Source organism: Narcine bancroftii, assembly GCF_036971445.1.
Source record: "Narcine bancroftii isolate sNarBan1 chromosome 12 unlocalized genomic scaffold, sNarBan1.hap1 SUPER_12_unloc_2, whole genome shotgun sequence".
Classification (NCBI taxonomy): Eukaryota; Metazoa; Chordata; class Chondrichthyes; order Torpediniformes; family Narcinidae; genus Narcine; species Narcine bancroftii.
In genome coordinates this window covers 8541806-8562757 of record NW_027211808.1, presented here as the reverse complement: position 1 = coordinate 8562757, position 20952 = coordinate 8541806, and the positions used below count along the sequence as shown (strand labels likewise).

General features: G+C 39.4%; 1 protein-coding gene across 4 annotated transcripts in view; it reads right to left on the bottom strand.

Moving 5' to 3' along the window:
* LOC138750153 (trinucleotide repeat-containing gene 6A protein-like) overlaps nucleotides 1-19334 on the bottom strand; it is a 188093-nt gene extending 168759 nt beyond the window's left edge. For all 4 annotated transcript variants that reach the window (XM_069912294.1, XM_069912293.1, XM_069912295.1 and 1 more), the window contains exons 1-2: nucleotides 19215-19334; nucleotides 18904-18951 (exon numbers count right to left, since the gene is read on the bottom strand). In XM_069912294.1, the coding sequence (XP_069768395.1) occupies nucleotides 18904-18951; nucleotides 19215-19219 (53 nt within the window). In that variant the 5' untranslated portion in view covers nucleotides 19220-19334. The remainder of the gene's footprint in view (nucleotides 1-18903; nucleotides 18952-19214) is intronic.
* Between the last annotated feature and the right edge of the window lie 1618 nt (nucleotides 19335-20952).

Here is a 20952-nt window from a genome sequence, read left to right as displayed (position 1 = left end):
ATGAATTCAAAATTTATGGGAGGGATGGTTACGTTTCTTTTCTACCTAACATCACTCTCTGCGTCCTTGACATTTAGGGGCATGGTAATTTAGACCTTGTGGATGTAAAGTGCTGTCCCTACAGCTTAGTCTTAATATGTGGATGAGTGTATTAAGTTTTTGGGTGAGTATGCAGATTTATTTGTGTATGTTGGTGAGGGGGTACAATTTGTCACTTACATTCATTCATCCCACAAAATCTAAATGTTTAATCCTGTAAACCTGAACACTCATAGCAGTGGGGGGGGGCCTGTCAGATTTCTCAGTTGGAATATCAGAGATATCAGAGCAATGTGAATTCCTATCAAAAGATATCTCCCATCTGAACCACTTAAATGGAAATTGAGGAGAAACAGTGGGAAGAGAGAATTCATTCCACCACCACCTACACACGTTTGGGACTCATTCAGTTAAGGTGCTGCACAAGGTTCATTTTTCTAAATCCAGAAATGGAGGAGAAATGCAAGTCATATGTTTTAACAGTGCCTCAATATACAAGGGTTCTAAAGTGGAGTCTTCAGGACACAATCTGAAATTTTTAAAGTCAATTTGTAGCCCAGCAATATTTGGAATCTCCGACAACTCTCTAAGTTCCTTGCAGAAGGACGTGAAAACATTTATATGTCGATTAGCCAAGCATCTAATCTTGTTACACTGGAAGTCTGACAGGGGTCCTTCCATTATACAATGGATTAAGGATATCAGTTCCTTTATTAAACTAGACAAAATCAAATACACATTAAGTGGGCCCACCGGAAAATTTTTCCACAAATGCCAACACTTTACACGTATATTTTTTCTCTGAATTGCAAATGCTTACAGTGTAAAAGACTAACAGTGAAAAGGTTATTCTAATACAATAGGTAATATACCAATGATTCTGTCAGCAAAGGTGCCAAGGTAATCAGGGAGTGAGGTGGACAGGCGTATATCTGAGGGTGTACAAGAACATTTGTGTATGTGTGGGTTTTTGTTTTAAAAAGGACCACAATGTTTATTTGTATAATAAATACAAAGTTATTTTTGATATAGCCACTTACAACTGTCATGTAAAAATCAAGGAATAAACTGGCTCCATTAAAAAGTTCATGGAGGACATAACCAAGATCAAATGATTAACAGGGCTAACCAGAAACCATGGTTGGATGCAGAGGTTTGGGCACTTCTCAGAACTCATCATGTTGTCTACAGAGCAGGAATCAAGACAGTACTATTATCAGCCAGGGCTGAACTTTCCCCTCCAATCCAGAAGGCATAACGTGGGATGCACAAAAAATCCATAGCTGTATGATACCGGCAATGCAAAGCACATGTGACAAGAGATCAAGCTCATAACAGATCACGTCAACATTGAGAGTTAAAGAGAACAATGCCTCCTTTCCAGACAGATTAATCATCTTCCATGCATGGTTCATTAAGAATAACTGGCTGAGAGGAGTCACGTGATGGAGTAGTGGCCGGACGGTGAACTCCAGCCCTCTCCAGAAAAGTCAGAAAAAATAAAGGAAAACACAAAGGCACAAAAATAAAAATTAAAGTGAGTATAAAGGTGGAAAGAAAATGGCGACGAAAAAAGAAAAATCGAAACCAACGGTAAGAAGAGAGGAAGAGAAGACAACGGAAGAAGAAGAAGGCCTTACATGTTCGAAGAGGCCCGCGGTGGAGAGAGAAACCCGCTCCCTCAGGTCAATAGAACGTGGACTACAAAAATGGCTCTCTGAGCTGAGTAAAAGTACGCAACCGCGCATGCGCTATGCGCATGCAAAAAAACACACCGACGGGAGGGGTGACCAGCTGGGGAGTCGATCTCCACAGCCGGCAATGACAGCTGCAGGACAGCAGCAGCAAGAGGAGAACATAGAAGACAACGAAAACAAGAAAGAAGAGAAGAAAATGACAACAAAGAAACAACAGATGGCCAACCCAGAGGAAGAAGAAGAGGAAGAGGAGTACAGTGAAATAGAAGAAGAAGGGAATTCTTATTAAAGAATACATGGAGTCATTTAAAGAATGGCAAGTGCAAGAATTTAATGATTTAAGAAGAAGAATAAACAATACAGAAGAGAAAATGAATAAAATAGATATGACCTTATCAGAAATGGGAAAAAGAATGGACAAGGTGGAAGAACGAGAAGCAGCAGTAGAAATGGAGGTAGAGGACTTAAAAAAGAAATTAGAGGAATCTAATAAAAAAGTTAAAGAGACACAAAAGCAGTTACCTCAGAAAATAGATATAATGGAAAATTATAACAGAAGAAATAACATAAAGATAGTGGGCCTTAAGGAAGATGAAGAAGGCAAGAATATGAAAGAGTTTATAAAAGATTGGATCCCCAGGATCCTAGGATGTCCAGAACTACAGCAAGAAATGGAAATAGAAAGGGCACATAGAGCATTGGCCTTTAAACCACAACCACAACAAAAGCCCAGATCTATTTTAGTAAAATTCCTAAGATATACTACAAGAGAAAAGGTACTGGAGAAAACAATGGAAAAAGTAAGAGATGACAACAAGCCACTGGAGTACAAAGGGCGAAAAATCTTCATTTATTCAGATATAAGTTTTGAACTCCTGAAGAAGAGAAAGGAGTTCAATACAGCAAAGGCGATTTTATGGAAGAAAGGGTATAAATTTATACTAAAGCATCCAGCAGTATTGAAAATATTTATTCCAGGACAGCAAAAGAGACTATTCTCGGATCCAGAAGAAACACGAAAATTTGCAGAACAATTACAAAATAGACTGAGAGATGAAGACGTGTAACGAGAGTACAAAAGACTGCGAACTAAAAAGACACATAAGTTTTGAACTCCTGAAGAAGAGGAAGGAGTTCAATACAGCGAAAACGATCTTATGGAAAAAAACTATTCTCGGATCCAGAGGAAGCAAGGAAATTTGCAGAACAACTACAAAACAAGCAGAGAGATGAAGACATGTAATAAGAGTAAAAATGACCACGATTTATATGTATGTGGGTAAAGAGGTATATGTGTGTATATGTATAGTGTGCATACATGAATGTATCTGTATTTAGAGGAAAATATAGAGAATATAGACAAGAATTAATAAGGGAAGGAAATGGAATAGAGGGAATAAGGAGGGAATTAAAAGAGTGACCTCTGTTACATATGAAAAGTGAAATCTTTTCTGGGGGGGGCTGGGTGAGGAGGAGTTACGGTTACTGCAAAATCAGCTGACGCTTGCGAGTGAATTCGCAAATCCAAATGGAGAGAGGAGATGTGGTTGTCCGACAAGGGATAAAGGACAACTCAGGAGGGGAAGGGGAGATTGGGGCTAAAGAAGTATTAAATAGGAGAATAAGGAAAATGTTTGATGTTTTAGGAATGTTGTCTTATAAAGGGTTCAAAACAAGAAAACAGAAATGTATAAGAAGGAAAGGTAATGATGGAGAAACAGAAAGGAAAGATAAACAAAGTATAAAATAGCTATGTTGAACTATATGACTTTAAATATTAATGGAATACATAACCAAATTAAAAGGAAGAAACTGCTAAATTTACTGAAAAAAGAAAAAAAATTGATATAGCATTTGTGCAAGAAACACATTTAACTGAATTGGAGCACAAGAAATTAAAGAGAGATTGGGTAGGACACGTAATAACAGCATCGTATAATTCAAAAGCAAGAGGAGTAGCTATATTAATTAGTAAAAATGTGCCATTTAAAACAGAAGAGGAAATAATAGATCCAGCAGGGAGATATGTAATGATAAAATGTCAGATATATTTGGAGTTTTGGAATCTACTCAATGTATATTAACCTAACGAAGAAGATCAAAAGTTTATGCAAGATATATTTTTGAAGATAGCAGATACGCAAGGGAACATATTAATAGGAGGGGATTTCAACCTGAATTTGGATTCAAATATAGACAAAACTGGGAAAAAAATTAACAGAAAGAACAAAGTAACCAAATTTATAATTAAATCAATGGAAGAAATACAACTTTTGGATATATGGAGGAAACAACACCCAAAGGAAAAGGAATATTCATATTACTTGGCTAGACATAAAACATACTCAAGAATAGACCTATTTTTGTTATCAGCTCGTATGCAAGATAGAGTAAGAAAAACAGAATATAAAGCTAGAATACTATCGGACCATTCACCCTTAATATTGACAATAAAGTTAGAGGACATCCCTCCAAGAATGTATAGATGGAGATTAAACCCCATGTTACTTAAAAGGCAGGATTTTAGAGAATTTATTGAAAGACAAATTAAAATGTGTTTTGAAATAAATACGAAATCAGTGAAAGATAAGTTTATACTATGGGATGCAATGAAAGCATTCATTAGAGGGCAAATAATAAGTTATGTAACCAAGATGAAAAAGGACTATAATCAGGAAACAGAGCAGTTGGAAAGGGAAATAGTAAATATAGAAAAAGAATTAGCAATGAAGGAAGATACAACTAAAAGAAGAGAATTGGCGGATAAAAAAATAAAATATGAAACACTACAAACATATAAGGTGGAGAAGAATATAATGAAGACAAAACAGAAATATTATGAACTAGTTGAAAAAACGCACAAAATCCTAGCATGGCAGCTTAAGACAGAACAAGCTAAGAAAATGGTATTGGCATCAAGGAAAAAAGGCAAACAAATTACATATAATCCAAAAGAAATTAAGGAAAACTTTAGAGAACTCTATGAACAATTATACCGAACTGAAAACGAAGGGAAAGAAGGGAAAATAGATGAATTTCTAACTAAAATTGAACTACCAAAACTACAAATAGAGGAACAAAATAAATTAACAGAGCCATTTGGAATAGTAGAAATACAAGAGATAATAAAAAAATTACCAAATAATAAGACACCAGGACAGGATGGATTCCCAATAGAATTCTATAAAACATTTAAAGACTTATTAATTCCGCCCCTCCTGGAAGTAATCAACCAGATTGATAAAACACAAAGCTTACCAAATTCATGTAAAACTGCAATAATTACAGTAATACTAAAGCAAGGGAAAGATCCACTCACACCAGCGTCATATAGACTAATATCTTTACTTAACATAGATTATAAGATAATAGCCAAACTATTAGCAAACAGATTAGCAGAGTATGTACCGAAAATGGTAAATCTAGACCAAACTGGATTTATCAAAAAAAGACGCACCACAGACAATATTTGTAAACTTATTAACTTAATTCATGCAGTAGAAGGGAATAAAGCGCCAACAGTAGCAGTTGCGTTAGACGCAGAGAAGGCCTTTGACAGAGTAGAATGGAATTATTTGTTCAAAGTATTGCAAAAATTCAGTTTACCGGAGAAGTATATTAATTGGATTAAAGCATTATATAAGGGACCATTCGTGAAAGTGACAGTAAATGGACATGTATCAAAGCAATTTAACTTAAGCAGGTCAACACGGCAGGGATGCCCACTATCACCTTTATTGTTTGCGTTAGCTACAGAACCACTAGCAGAATTGATAAGAACAGAAAATAATATAAAAGGGATAAAAATAAAAGACAAGGAATATAAAATCAGTTTATTTACGGATGATGTTATAGTATACTTAACAGAACCAGAACTATCAATAAAAGAATTATATAAGAAATTGAAGGAATATGGAGAAGTGTCGGGTTACAAGATCAACATAAATAAAAGTGAAGCAATGCCTATGGATAATGCGGATTTCTCAAAATTTAAGAAGGAATCACCATTTAATGGCAAATGCAAGCAATAAGATACCTAGGTGTACAAATAAATAAAAATCTCGGCCAACTATATAAACTCAATTATTATCCACTAATGAAAAAATTACAGGACGATTTAGAGCATTGGAAAGATTTACCACTAACACTAATAGAAAGGATAAACTGTATTAAAATGAACATTTTTCCAAGGATATTATACCTATTTCAGGCATTGCCAATACAACTGACAGAGAAATTCTTCAAGGAGTTAAAGAATATAATAAGGAAATTTTTATGGAAAGGGGGGAAACCGAGGATAGCACTAGATAAATTAACAGAATGGTATAAACAAGAAGGCTTACAACTGCCAAACTTTAAAAATTATTATAGAGCCGCACAATTAAGATACCTATCAGATTTTTATCAAACAAGGGAAAAGCCAGATTGGACCAGATTAGAATTAGATAAAATAGGGGAAAAGATACCTGAACACATATTATATAAATGGGATGAAAAATTGGTACAACATAGAACTTCTCCAGTATTACATCAACTACTCAATATTTGGAAGAAGATTCATGTAGAAAGAAATAAAACAAATTATCAATTACCAAAACTAATATTGACGCAAAACAAGTTACTCCCTTTTACAATAGATAACCTTTCCTTTAGAGAATGGGAGAAAAAAGGGATTAAAAGAATAGAAAATTGTTTTTCAGGAAATAGATTATTATCCTTTGAACAAATGAAATACAATATAACTCAAGATACAGCGCTGGCATATTACCATTTGAGATCCTACTTGAAAGATAAATTAGGAAGCAGTTTGAGTTTGCCAGAGGGAAGTAACTTTGAATATGTGATTACAGATACAATGATAATCAAAAGATTTATAACAAATATGTATATTAAACTGCAAGAAAAGGAGAATGAGGAAACAAATGGTAAAACTAAACAAAAATGGGAACAAGATTTAAATATAAAGATAAAAAAGGAAACATGGGAGAAGTTATGCTCTGGAACGATGAAAAATACAATAAATACGAGGTTACGTATGATACAATATAACTGGATACACAGGCTATACACTACACCTCAAAAGTTAAATAAATGGGACTCAACAGTATATGATAGATGTTTTCGATGTAAAAAAGAAATGGGAACAACAATTCATGCAATCTGGACATGTGAGGAAGTAGAAAAATTTTGAGAAGATCTAAATCAGATATTAAATAAAATTACAGAAAACAATATACCAAAGAATCCAGAGATCTTCCTCCTAAGTAACATAAAAAACAAAGAATTTGGAATTGATTTGGAGGATGCACAAAAAAGATTTGTTAAGATAGCTCTAGCCATAGCAAAAAAATGTATTATGTCAACCTGGAAATTGGAAGATAATTTGAAAATACAACAATGGTATATAGAAATGAATAAATGTATTCCATTAGAAAAAAATAACATATAGTTTAAGAAATAATATTGAAATATTCGAACAAATATGGGAGCCTTACATGAAACACAATAGCGAAAACCTACCGGGGACAATCACTACCTAAGTTAACGGAAGGAAAAGGAAATGAAAAGAATGGACTCAGTGGAATTTCTGGTGTATTTTTATTGAATGACAACATTGTCTGACTGGTTTAATGTATCCTAGATTTTGTACCGTAAATGGACGGGAGGGGGGAGGTAGGGAGGGTGGGATGGATGGAGGGAGGGGGGGTGGAGAAAATGGCACTGTATATGTGTGAAAAGGAAAAAGTGTGTATCATGGTTAATGTGATTTATGGTGTGAAAAATAAAGAAATTGAAAAAAAAAGAATAACTGGCTGACACAGAAGAAAGCTCCATATCCCCCTGATAGATTTCCCCCTGCGGAGCCACAGTGAAGTGAGTAGAACCTTAATGAAGGTGGGACTAGACAACTTAACTGGTCTTGTACTGAAGGACTGCCCCAACCAACTGATGGACATCCTTATGGACATCTTCAAAACATCAGTGCAGCAGTCAATCATACTTCAAGACAGCCACTATCATCCCAATATCATATAGGACAGCAGTAATAGGTTTCAATCACTACCTCTCTGCAGAACTGACCTCCACCATTAGGAAAAGCCTCGAGTGTCTGGTGATGACACACAACAAAGTGCACCTGTCAGAGACATTAGACCCATTTCAATTCGTCTCTAGAAGAAACCGTTCCATTAATGATGCTATAGCCTTGTCCCTTCACTCTGATCTGTCCCATCTGGAGAATGAGGGTTCTGGCCCAGCGAAGGAGTGGGACTTCCAGGTTTTGGCCCACGAAGGAGTGGGACTTCCAGGCTTTGGCCTAGCGAAGGAGTTGGACTTCCAGGCCTTGGCCCAGCGAAGGAGTGGGACTTCCAGACTTTGGCCCAGCAAAGGAGTGGGACTTCCAGGCTTTGGCCCAGCGAAGGAGTGGGACTTCCAGGCTTTGGCTCACCAGGCTTCGGCGAAAGCAGGCGGAGCGAAAGGTTAGCTGTTTTTATTAGCACTTCCTAGGTGAGTGCACTATACATTAAAAAGCTGAGCCATGCCTATGGGGTTAGTGCTCTGCTCAAGTTGCCAGATGTGGGAGCCATGGGTGACCTCCACCCTCCCAAATGACCATATCTGTGCCAGGTGCAAAGAGGTGGGGTTTCTTAGGGGCCGAGTTGATGAACTGGAGCTCCAGCTTGATGACCTTAGGCTCGCAAGTGAGAGTGAGGAGGTAAGCGACAGGATCTTAAATCTTCCCACAGGACATACCTGCAGGGGATGTAATGAGACACAAGCATTAAAAAATAAAATTAAAGAAATGGAGTTGCAGCTTGATGATCTGAGGCTTATTAGGGAGAATGAAGAATTTATAGATACAACGCTCAGGGAAGTTCTTACCCCTGGATTGGGGGGGTCAGGTAAGTGGACTACTGTCAGGGGAGGGGGGAATGTTGCTAGCTCTGTGGTGAGCACCCCGGTGCTACTGCTCTTAGCAACAAATATAGTGTATTGGATGTAGTTGGGGAAGATAAGCTGCCAGAGGTTGCACCAAGGGAACCGGTGGTGCGGAAAGGAAGGAAGGGGAACAAGGTGGTCATTGGGGACTCCATCGTCAGGGGAACAGACAAAAGATTCTGCGAACCTGACAAGTGTTCCCGTATGGTGTGTTGCCTCCCAGGAGCCAGGGTGCGAGACATCTCGGATAGGGTTCAGAGTATCCTGGGGGAGGGGGGGGGGGAAAGGTGAACGGCCAGAAGTCCTGATACACGTGGGTACAAATGACGTGGATAAGATGAAGGAGGAGAACCTGAAGAGGGACTACCGTGAGCTCGGAAGGAGGTTAAGAAGCAGAACCTCCAGGATTGTAATCTCGGGGCTGCCACCTGTGCTGTACATGGGTGGAGGCAAAAATAATAAAATCAGGAGGTTAAATGTGTGGCTGGAGGAATGGTGCAGAGTGCAGGGATTCAGGTTCATTGACCATTGGGATCTCTTCTGGGGAAGACAAGACCTCTACAAGAGGGATGGTTTACACCTGAATGCAATGGGGGCCAATATACTAGCAGTTAGGTTTAAAAATGCTGTCAGATTTGATTTAAACTAATTTGGCAGGGGGAAGGGAACAGGACTGATAGGGAAGCAGATAGGAGAGTGAGTATAGGGGTGGTTCCGTTAGACAGTGAAACAATAAGGAAAAAGGGAACTAAAAAGAATAGGAGAGTAGGGGCAAGTGCATTGAGAACAAAGGTGGAGGGAGAAAGGAGATATGGTATCAAGGTATTGTGTATGAATGCACTGAGTGTAAGGAATAAAATGGATGAGCTTGAGGTACAAATGGCAATGGGAGGTTATGACATTGTCAGAGTAACGGAGACATGGCTGCGGGAAGGGCAGGATTGGGAAATAAATGTTCCCGGGTACACGTCCTATAGAAAAGACAGAAAGTTAGGAAGAGGAGGTGGGGTAGCTCTGTTGGTAAGAAATGAAATTCAGGCGTTTGAAAGGAAAGACATTGAAACAGGTGGGGTAGAGTCTGTTTGGATAGAATTAAGAAATTGTAAAGGCATGAGGACCATAATGGGGGTCATTTACAGGCCTCCGAAAAGTAGCTATCAGTAGAAGTATAAATCAGGAATTAAGAGTGGCATGTCAAAGTGGTAGCAATACAGTAGTTATGGGGGACTTTAACATGAAGGTGGACTGGGATAATCAGACGGGGGCAGGAGCACAAGAGACTGAGTTTATTGAATGTCTACGAGATACTTTCTTGGAGCAGCTAGTGGAGGAACCTACCAGGGGGAAGTCGATTCTGGACTTGGTGCTGTGCAGCGACGCAGAGTTAATAAGTGACCTCGATGTAGGGGAGCCATTAGGGAATAGTGACCATGGTATGGTTACTTTTGAGCTGCAATTAGAAAGGGAAAAAGAAAGGAAGTCGGAAGCATCTGTACTGCAGTTAAATAAAGGGGATTATGCAGCTATGAGGGAGGAGCTAGCCAAAATAAAATGGAAAGACACACTAGCTGGGAGGACAACTGAGGAAAAATGGCAGGTATTTTTGGACATTTTTCACAGGTTTCAGGACAAATTTATTCCAAAGTGGAGGAAAGCCTCTAGGAGATGCAAATGGCAACTGTGGCTAACTAATGAAATCAAGGGTAATATCAAATCCAAAGGGAGTAAGTATAGGATAGCGAAGCAGAGTGGGAAGTTAGAGGATTGGGAAACCTTCAAAGAGCATCAGAGGGTAACTAAGAAAGTCATAAGAGAGGGGAAAATTAAGTACGAGAGGAAATTAGCAAATAATATAATGGAGGATAGCAAAAGCTTTTTTAAATATGTGAAGAGGAAGAAATTGGTTTGGTCTAAAATTGGTCCATTAAGAATGGAAAAGGGTGGAATTATTACCGAAAACAAGGAGATGGCTGAGGAATTTAACAAATACTTTGCAACTGTCTTCACCAAGGAGGATATAGGTTATGGTCAGTTAGGGGGTAGTGGTCATGCGGTATCAAGAGACTTGGGGAACTTTCCTGGGGAAGTATGGGATCTAATTGATATCCGGATCCAGAAACAGGAGGTTGTGAATAAATTGTTGGGACTGAGGGCTGATAAATCCCCAGGGCCTGATGGGCTGCATCTCAGGGTGCTTAAAGAAGTTGCTATGGAAATTGTGGAAGCACTGGTCGACATTTTCCAAAGTTCCATAGATTCAGGGGAGGTCCCTGAGGATTGGAGAGTGGCTGATGTGGTGCCGATTTTTAAGAAGGGAGGGAGGGAGAAAACGGGAAATTATAGACTGGTCAGCCTGACGTCGGAGGTGGGGAAGATATTGGAGTCTATCATAAAAGGAGTAATAGCAGAATACTTAGGCAGAAATAATAGTATAAGGGCTAGTCAGCATGGATTCCTTAAGGGTAAGTCATGCTTGACTAACCTTCTGGAATTTTTCGAGGATTTGACAAAGAGGGTGGACTTGGGAGAGCCTGTGAATGTGGTGTATTTGGACTTCCAGAAGGCCTTTGATAAGGTACTGCATGGGAGACTAATGGGCAAGATCAGGGAGCATGGTATTGGAGGTAAGGTGCTGACATGAATAGAAAATTGGTTAAGAAATAGGAAACAAAGGGTTGGGGTAAGCGGGACTTTTTCAGGATGGCAGGATGTGATGAGTGGAGTGCCGCAGGGATCGGTATTGGGTCCTCAGTTGTTTGTAATTTATGTAAATTATTTGGATGAGGGGATTATTAATAACTTGAGCAAATTTGCAGATGATACGAAACTGGGTGGCGGTGTGGGGTGTGAGGAGGATGTCAGGAAAATGCAGAGGGACTTGGACAGGTTGGGGGAGTGGGCTGCTGAATGGAAGATGATGTTCAATGTAAGCAAATGTGAGGTTATCCATTTTGAGGGCAATAATAGGAAAGCTGAGTATTATTTAAATGGAGACAAGCAAGGGAGTGGGGAGGAGCAAATGGATCTGGGAGTACTTGTTCACTGGTCACTGAAGACTAGCATGCAGGTTCAGAAAGCTGTGAAGAAGTCAAATGGCATGTTGGCTTTCATAAAGAGGGGATTGGAGTATAGGAACAGAGACGCCCTTCTGCAGTTGTACAGGGCCCTGGTGAGACCCCACCTGGAGTATTGCATCCAGTTCTGGTCTCCAATTTTGAGGAAGGACATTCTAGCTATAGAGGGTGTGCAGCGCAGATTTACAAGGTTAGTTCCAGGGATGGCGGGGTTGACATATGCTGAAAGGCTAGAAAAACTGGACTTGTATCCGATGGAGTTTAGAAGGATGAGGGGGGACATGATTGAGGTATACAAAATTATCAGGGGGATAGACAGGGTGAAGTCAGATTGCTTGTTCCCAATGATGGGGGAGACGAGGACTAGAGGGTATAGTTTAAGAATACAGGGTAGGCCCTTTAGGACGGAGATGAGAAAACATTTTTTTACCCAGAGAAGTGTGAATCTGTGGAATGCTCTGCCACAGAGGCAGATTCGCTGATTATGTTCAAAAGAGAGTTAGATAAGACTCTAGTGGGCAAAGGAGTTAAGGGTTTTGGGGATAAGGCTGGAAAGGGGTACTGATGGTAGTGATCAGCCATGATCTATAAAATGGCGGTGCTGGCTCGACGGGCCGAAGGGCCTACTCCAGCTATTGTCTATTGTTCATCAATTTCAGCTTGGCATTTAATATGATCATTCCTCAGAGGCTTTTGGAGGGGCTATCCTCACTGGAACTCAATGCCCCTCTCGGGAACTGGATTCCTAATGGAAAGACCACAGTCTGTCCAGGTCAGTGGCAGAACATCAAGCACCATCACACTGAGTACTGAAGTCCCTCAGGGCTGTGTGCTCAGCCCACTCCTACTGACTCACATCCACAAGGCCAGATCCAACAGTCATTAAGTTTGCAGATGACACAAAAGTAGTTGGCCTCATCAGCAATAGCGATGAGTCACACTGCAGAGAGGAGATAGAAAATCTCATGCAAGAGAACCAGAGAACAGAACCCTCATTCTCCAGATAGGACAGGGCAGAGTGAAGGGACAAGGCTATAGAATCATTAATGGAACGGTTTCTTCTAGAGATGAATTGAAATGGGTCTAATGTCTCTGACAGGTGCACTTTGTTGTGTGTCATCACCAGACACTCGAGGCTTTTCCTAATGGTGGAGGTCAGTTCTGCAGAGAGGTAGTAATTGAGACCTATTACTGCTGTCCTATCTGATATTGGGATGATAGTGGCTGTCTTGAAGTATGATTGACTGCTGCACTGATGTTTTGAATATGTCCATAAGGATGCATCCTGGCTGGCTGCATCAGTGAGGTATGGTTGCTGTAAAGAATTGGATCAGAGGTCAATCCACAGGACCAGCAGAAAGGGACACTTGGGTCTCCCTTCCCTTCCCCTCACTCTCCTCAACATTATCTACTGGGAGAGTTGTATGAAGAGAGGTCGCAAAAATCATTGATAATCCCTATCTTCCCACACACAGCATCTTTCTGCTAGTCCCACTGGGAAAGAATTACAGGAATATCATAGCCAGTATCACCAGCCGGAGAAATAACTTCTTCCCACATGCAATGAGATTGCTGAACAACTTATGAAATGCTAAAAATAACTCTCCAAGACTCTACTATTTATTAAACAACGTTTATTTATTTATTTTTATAACTGTATATTTGTTCTGCTCATGAAGCTTGTTTTCTTGCGTGTTATGTCTGGTTGTGTGTTTGAATGTTTTTTGCACTGAGGACCAGAGAACACTGTTTCAAAGGGTTGTACTTGTGCAATCAGATGATAAATAAACGAGCTTAGAATCAAATACACAAATCAGACTGGAAAGCGAATACAAGGTTGAAGATCTGCTCTATCAGGCCCAAAGAGCGCATGTTCTACTCTATCTCACTTTTTATGGATTATGAGGATGGCAGACAAGTGTCTCAAAACAAAAATAGATTAGTGCAGCCATTAACTCTTAAAATACAGTAGCTGGAAATGAACTAAGAATAAGACAACAAGGGTCACTGAATAGTTAAACTACATTAAGCAAATTGTGAACTTTGCAACAATTCACACCAACATGCCATGACACCAAATTAGCATGGAGGAACATGCAGAAGTGACCATGACCAAGTAATGAAAAAAATATTTTTGCTATTCTTTTCAGGTAACCTGGACTCTGAATATAGCTTAATTTGATTTCAATTTTCTGTGTCTTTGACACTCAAGTTGCTATTCTGCACTTTAACATGAACAAGTGCAAAAATAATAAAATGTTTGAAAAGTACTTTTTGACATTACTTCTCTTTCAGTTCTTTGAATTTTTCAGCAATTAGATTTCTTATGCAAAGTAATAATTGAGCAGTCAATATTTGACAGAAGCTTCATCACTTGAACCATAGTTCTGGTATTCACCTCAAATTTGGAGAATTTTTCCAAATTTATTTGTTACTTTCAGTTACCTCCCAGTGATTTTGAGTAAAATGTTGTGTAGGCCAAAACTTTAAAACATGCCTTCAATTTTAAAAGATTAAATCTCCATTTAAAGTTGGAATTCAATATATCTTACATTTTTGGATAGTTTTCCCTTTCATGTTAGAAAAAAGGAAATAGTTTTAGTATATTCCATTCTTCTCAGAGAAACAAAGTCACAAGCCATTATATCATATGGTACCTACTCAAAGTTGAAACAGTTTTAAATGAAAGTCTGTTCAGTTCTCATACAAGCAAAATGGTCTCCAGGGAAATCTTCAGGAGGGTTGAATGCAGACTTACATTCCAAGCATTACATTTGGCATAAGAGTCACAAATGCACATCACTTAAACCAATGCTGCCAAGATACACTCTGCTCCTTAACATTGGTAAAACTTGCTTCTGAAAGCAAATCATTAAACTTAACCAACATAAAAAGTATTGGATAGGATCCTTGCAGGCTCAGTCATTGAACTGTTCTAGGTGCTCCTATAAACCTGCTCTCTTTGTATAAAGAAAGCAGTGTATGGCTAGTGTCAATTGGGAAAAGAATCCACATGAGAAATAAAGGGATACAATCTGGAGTGATGAGAATGTACTTCTCATAAGCCAGTAGCAACCAGGGAATTAGAGGGTATGACATTCACTTTAACACAATAAGAAATTAAAAGTCACCATTCAATTACAGATTTCTCTATCTGATAATGATCATCTACCTATTTCTGGGATACCATCACCATGACTCAGCCCTGATTTATAGCTCTATATCAAACCCATCAGTTCAACACGTTTACAGTATTTTCAACAAATACCACATATAGTATACATTTTTGATAATTCAATTTAAAGTAACTTTAAACAATACATGCAGCAATCTTAAACTATACATGCAATTGTAGGTTATGCATCAGATATATTTATATTAAGGCAAATTTAAAACTTTTATTTCAATATATCTTGTTAGAAAACTTGATTGTGGTACTTAATAATTGCAGTCATTTTCCAAACAAGAGAGTAGGAATTTTAGGTCTATGAGCATTTGCAATGCAACATACATCAGAATCAGCAAGACCAAATTAGTAACCCTGTAGTGGATCACACCACTTAGTTCTCAAACCATCTTTCAAAGGTTCAGGCTCTAACGAGATCCCAGTGCGGGATGGGTTGGGGTAAGTGGTTTGACAGTGCAAGGCTGGGCGATTGCTTTTCCTCTCTCAGCAGGTCTACTCACATTTTCAACCATGGATAATGACATTTGAACTGAAAAGTTGAATTATTAAACTTAATTTTTGAACCAAATTGTTAAACAATTAAACTCAGTGTTTGTACAAATGACTAAACCCAAAGATACTGGAAAGGATGCTACATCAGACATATTAATGTTTATCAAATACTTTTTAACTGACAACTCAAACATAAAGGAGCAAAATTATCCTTCTAGAAAAGGGATCATTAAAAAATTCCCCTCAAAAAAATTATCATATTCAATTATTGATAGAAGAAAAGACAAATGTAAAATTACACAAAGTTCAAAAAAAGACATCATGAATTTTATTCAGTCTTGGGTATGCATCTGTGCTGAATTCCATTAAAGTGTTCATTCAAACCTACAGACAGATATCATTGACCAAGGCCGCATTTTCTCCCATCCTTACTCTTAAAGCAGTCACTCGCATGTCCTCAAACTGTCTGTTGCACTAAGAAATGAAAACAAGACAGAAGGGCAGGAAAGGTAGCAGTTGGAAAATTCAGCAAAAAGAACATTCAAAAAAATGTTTAATCCAACTTCAAAAAAATTAGTCTAGAAATGATGGAAAATGAGAAAATAGACTATTTTGTATAACATTTATTTTATCCTTAATTCATCTCATATTATCAGCACAGATACTCCCAACCTATGCAACTACGTACATAAAACTGAACAAAAACTATAAATGTTTGAAAATAAAAAATATAAGTAAAAAAAATTATGTTTGGTCCACCAGTCCTATCGGCTGCATACATACGATAGTGACCAGATGATATCCCGGCATTATGCATCTCTCTCAGTTCTCAGGATAAAAGAACACAGGTACAGTGGGTTTCAGGAAAGTGCAGGACATTGGGATCATCATGGGACTGATAGTGGGCTATCGGGAGAGCACGAGGCAGTGGAGACTACATGCCACGCTAACATACTGCCGACATGTCTATTTCGAGGTACGATCGGTTAGTTAGAACAGAACTCGACATATGTCGGGGAGTATCTGTATACTGTGACACTGTACATAAACTTCAGTGAACAACCGTAGGAATGATTCTTCTTCAAAATGTATCGCTAGACATGGACTCACTTAATTTAGAAAACAATTAAAGACATTAGCATAATACTTTTGCACACTATGGGTGGCAGGGGTAGTGCAACACTGTTATAGCATCAGCGATCAGGATTCAAATCCCAACCTGTATGTAAGGAGTTTTTACGTTCTCCCCACGTCTATGTGGGTTTCCTCTGGATGCACTCCCATACTTCAAAACATACCAGGGGTGATAGGTTAACTGGGCAGCACTGTCTTGTGGGCAGGAAGGGCCTGTTACTGTGCTGTGTCTAAATTAAATAAATTTAAAAATTAAATGGATGCAAATTTCTTTTTCTTTTTTCCTGCAATTTTAAGTGATTTTGATGAAGTATGAATTCATAATATTGTTTCAAATAAATAGTGTCCATCAAAAATATACATGGTTTGTAGGCTAATTGGTGTATTTGGCAACATAGACACTTGGGCCAGAAGAGCCTGTTACCTTGCTGCATGTCTGAATTTAAAATTTAATTTTTATATCACTAGCCATCATTATAAGACCTACAACCATGACTGTCAATACCCACACTTATTACCACAATATTCATTATCTTGCACCCCAATCTGTCCTAAACTTTGTCTCAATTGAAGTTCTGTTGCACAAATCCTATTGTCAATTTTATTACAACTGCCCTTTGATCCGGACTCAATGGCATATTGGTTCTTCATTCCCAAAACTTGAAATCTTATTTTAAACTAGACATATATTTATACATGTCTTCAGGATATCCAAAGCCTACTGTAATTTAAAAAAAACATACTAAGCAAACACCTCAAGTTATCCAATAAAAGGGATACCAAACAAAATTTGACACATTTCAGAACTGAAGACCATTGATCAATGCTCTGAGAAGACATAGAATAAGGAAAATAGCCTCCACTTCAGAAAGACTAGCCACTCATGTTGGAGCAATAAATACAAAGCCTAGCAAAAGACTGAGTCAAAATAAGTAACAAAAATATTGGTGTATGGAGTTTTTACTTTAGTCAGAAAGATCAAAGAAACTGCAAATACTTGAAATGTGAAGGGAGAAAGAGGTTGCTAGCCGTTTTCCAAACAATCCGATTAAAGTCATCAGTCTGAATTGTTAACAGCATATGCCTTTCCAGTTACGGACTCAGATTTCAACAAGGTGCTGACATAGGGGCATCTAAAACCATGAACAAAAACTTCAAAAACAAAATTGAACCATTAAACAAATGTGAACCCACATTAACCAAATAAATGACAGTGCACACTCTGAATGGGTTAATGCCTTAAAATGCTATTTAGTGAATTGCTTTTCTAATCCAAACCCTAATGTACTTCCAAACCAATTCACTGATACTCAGATTTGCTCAAAAATCTCAAACATTCAAACCATGACTTACTTCAGACCTTCCTACCTTTACAGTAATATTTCTTTCAACATAGGTTTCATAAAACTCCTTCACATAACCATTAGCTTTCAGCATTTTAAACATCAGGTTCTGCAGATCTCTTCTTAAATTTCTCTGCCTTATCTCTCCATTATATCTCATCCTAAAGCAAATAAAATACAAACTTACCACAAGCCAAAGAAAAAAATGGCCACTTTGATTAAAATTGTCAGCACTGACCAATTTTATCACCTGCAAAATTAAAGGTTACTGTCTCCACAAATACAGCACAACTAGCTGGGCTAGCATTTTCTGATTTTATTAGATTTTCACCATTTTTTTTCCACTTTTTGATCATTTTTTTGGCTGATTGCAAATCTCATTGGCATCTTGATACATTAAAGGCAAATTCACACAAATTGTTAAAAAATGTCACTTTGTGAAAGCACCAACAATAACTTCAAAAAAGTGTTAAAACATTAATAGAATTGTGACTTTACAAAAGACATTTTACCACAATTTATTTACAACTATTTCATACAAATTAATGTAATCAACTACATAGGATTGTGATTACAATCGTAAGGTTCCTCAAACTTGGAAATCTCCACCAAATTATTTTTAAAACAGTAATGATCACTTGTTTTCATACCTTAATTTTTTCAGTGCAACTCGTCAATTCCTATATCAAAGTGTTTATGTTTATCAATAACCATATGTGAGGGGGGGGGGAGGAATGGGTACATCTCGGTCTTGTCCTACACCTGAGAGGCTAATCTGACTTTTGAGTTTCAGATGCAGTCCGAAAATATTTCCAAAACTACCGAGCTCGCTCCCCTCCCCCGACCCCCCCCCCACCCAATAATTTGCTTTAAAGCCAGATCCAACAAAACAGCACCATCATTTGTACTCAACAAGGGAATGGTGAAGGTCACAATTTTCCCTCCCAAAATTCAACCTGAATACAAAATCCCCAAAACGAACTAAAAACAAATCGTACCTGTTTCGTTTCTCTTGCGTTTCTTTGGTAGCGTTAGCCTTCAATCTTCTGCAAATAAACATACTAGGATCAGAAAGGCATTGTGCGTTATTTTTGAGTGCGGGGCTGCAGCGAGAAGGCCAGGAGAGGAGAACGCTGCACTGCGGGTTTTGCACACAGGCCGAGCCCAGGCGTCTGCAGCAGCCGAGGGGCCCAGTCACCCAGCCTCCCTCACACCCCGCCGGGGCCCCCCAGCTCGCCGCGGGACGACATGGGCCGGGGCAGCAAGTCCCCCCTCCCCCCAACCCCGGGGAAAAGTGGGATCCACTCACCTCATTAATGCAACAGTGAGAAATTCGAAAGCTAAACATGCGAGTAAGGCTTTAACAGTGACTTTGCGAGTAGCCGCGACTCCAGGCGCAGCACTCCCCCTCCACAGCCGCCATCTTCTTCAAACTGACAGGAACTGGCAGCGGAGCGCGCGGCTGGGCACTTCCGGCCCGCCGGAATTACTGATCACATGCTACCTCGCTCCCAGTGTTGGGATCTTTGTTGCTGGAATCATTTGCCAAAATATTGGGACCTGGCGGGAATGTGGCCCGAAACCGCTCACGGGCTGCCCGATTGACCTGTGAGGTGTGTGGCTTGGATGCTTCATCTCTTGCCTGATTAGCGGGGGTTGCAGCCCTTTGATTGCATTAAAGGGCTGGTGATCAAGATCTAGCTGCTCTTCAGCCCCAGGCTCCTGATGTTTGGTCGTCTAACACGGTGTGTTGGGAATTGAGTTGGTCCATCCAGATGACTAGTTTCCAGGGTGATATTTGTTTCTGGCTCCCCCTGGAGCGAAGCCCCCAGTCGGATTCCTGTTTTTTTTCCCCAAACTTTTTTTTAATATTGGTAAACATCCAAAATAACAACAAAATTTTTATATTTATGAAAATAAAAAAAGAAACCCCACCCCTTCAGCCAGTTCTCTTAAGGAAAGCCAAAGAAATATATATGAAAAAAAAATAAATCAAAATACCTCTAAATGCATACACTATCATGACACATCCAGTTATCTTAAGGAAAAACAAAATTTAAATCATTTTCCGATTTAAACAGATTTCTCCCATTCCGATTTGTCCATATTATCTTGTAGTACTTGATTGTCCGAGAAATACTCTTTGCAGACGATGCCGCTTTAGTTGCCCATTCAGAGCCAGCTCTTCAGCGCTTGACGTCCTGCTTTGCGGAAACTGCCAAAATGTTTGGCCTGGAAGTCAGCCTGAAGAAAACTGAGGTCCTCCATCAGCCAGCTCCCCACCATGACTACTAGCACCCCCACATCTCCATCGGGCACACAAAACTCAAAACGGTCAACCAGTTTACCTATCTCGGCTGCACCATTTCATCAGATGCAAGGATCGACAATGAGATAGACAACAGACTCGCCAAGGCAAATAGCGCCTTTGGAAGACTACACAAAAGAGTCTGGAAAAACAACCAACTGAAAAACCTCACAAAGATAAGCGTATACAGAGCCGTTGTCATACCCACACTCCTGTTCGGCTCCGAATCATGGGTCCTCTACCGGCACCACCTACGGCTCCTAGAACGCTTCCACCAGTGTTGTCTCCGCTCCATCCTCAACATCCATTGCAGCGCTTTCATCCCTAACGTCGAAGTACTCGAGATGGCAGAGGTCGACAGCATCGAGTCCACGCTGCTGAAGATCCAGCTGCGCTGGATGGGTCACGTTCCAGAATGGAGGACCATCGCCTTCCCAAGATCGTGTTATATGGCGAGCTCTCCACTGGCCACTGTGACAGAGGTGCACCAAAGAAAAGGTACAAGGACTGCCTAAAGAAATCTCTTGGTGCCTGCCACATTGACCACCGCCAGTGGGCTGATAACGCCTCAAACCGTGCATCTTGGCGCCTCACAGTTTGGCGGGCAGCAACCTCCTTTGAAGAAGACTGCAGAGCCCACCTCACTGACAAAAGGCAAAGGAGGAAAAACCCAACACCCAACCCCAACCAACCAATTTTCCCTTGCAACCGCTGCAATCGTGTCTGCCTGTCCTGCATC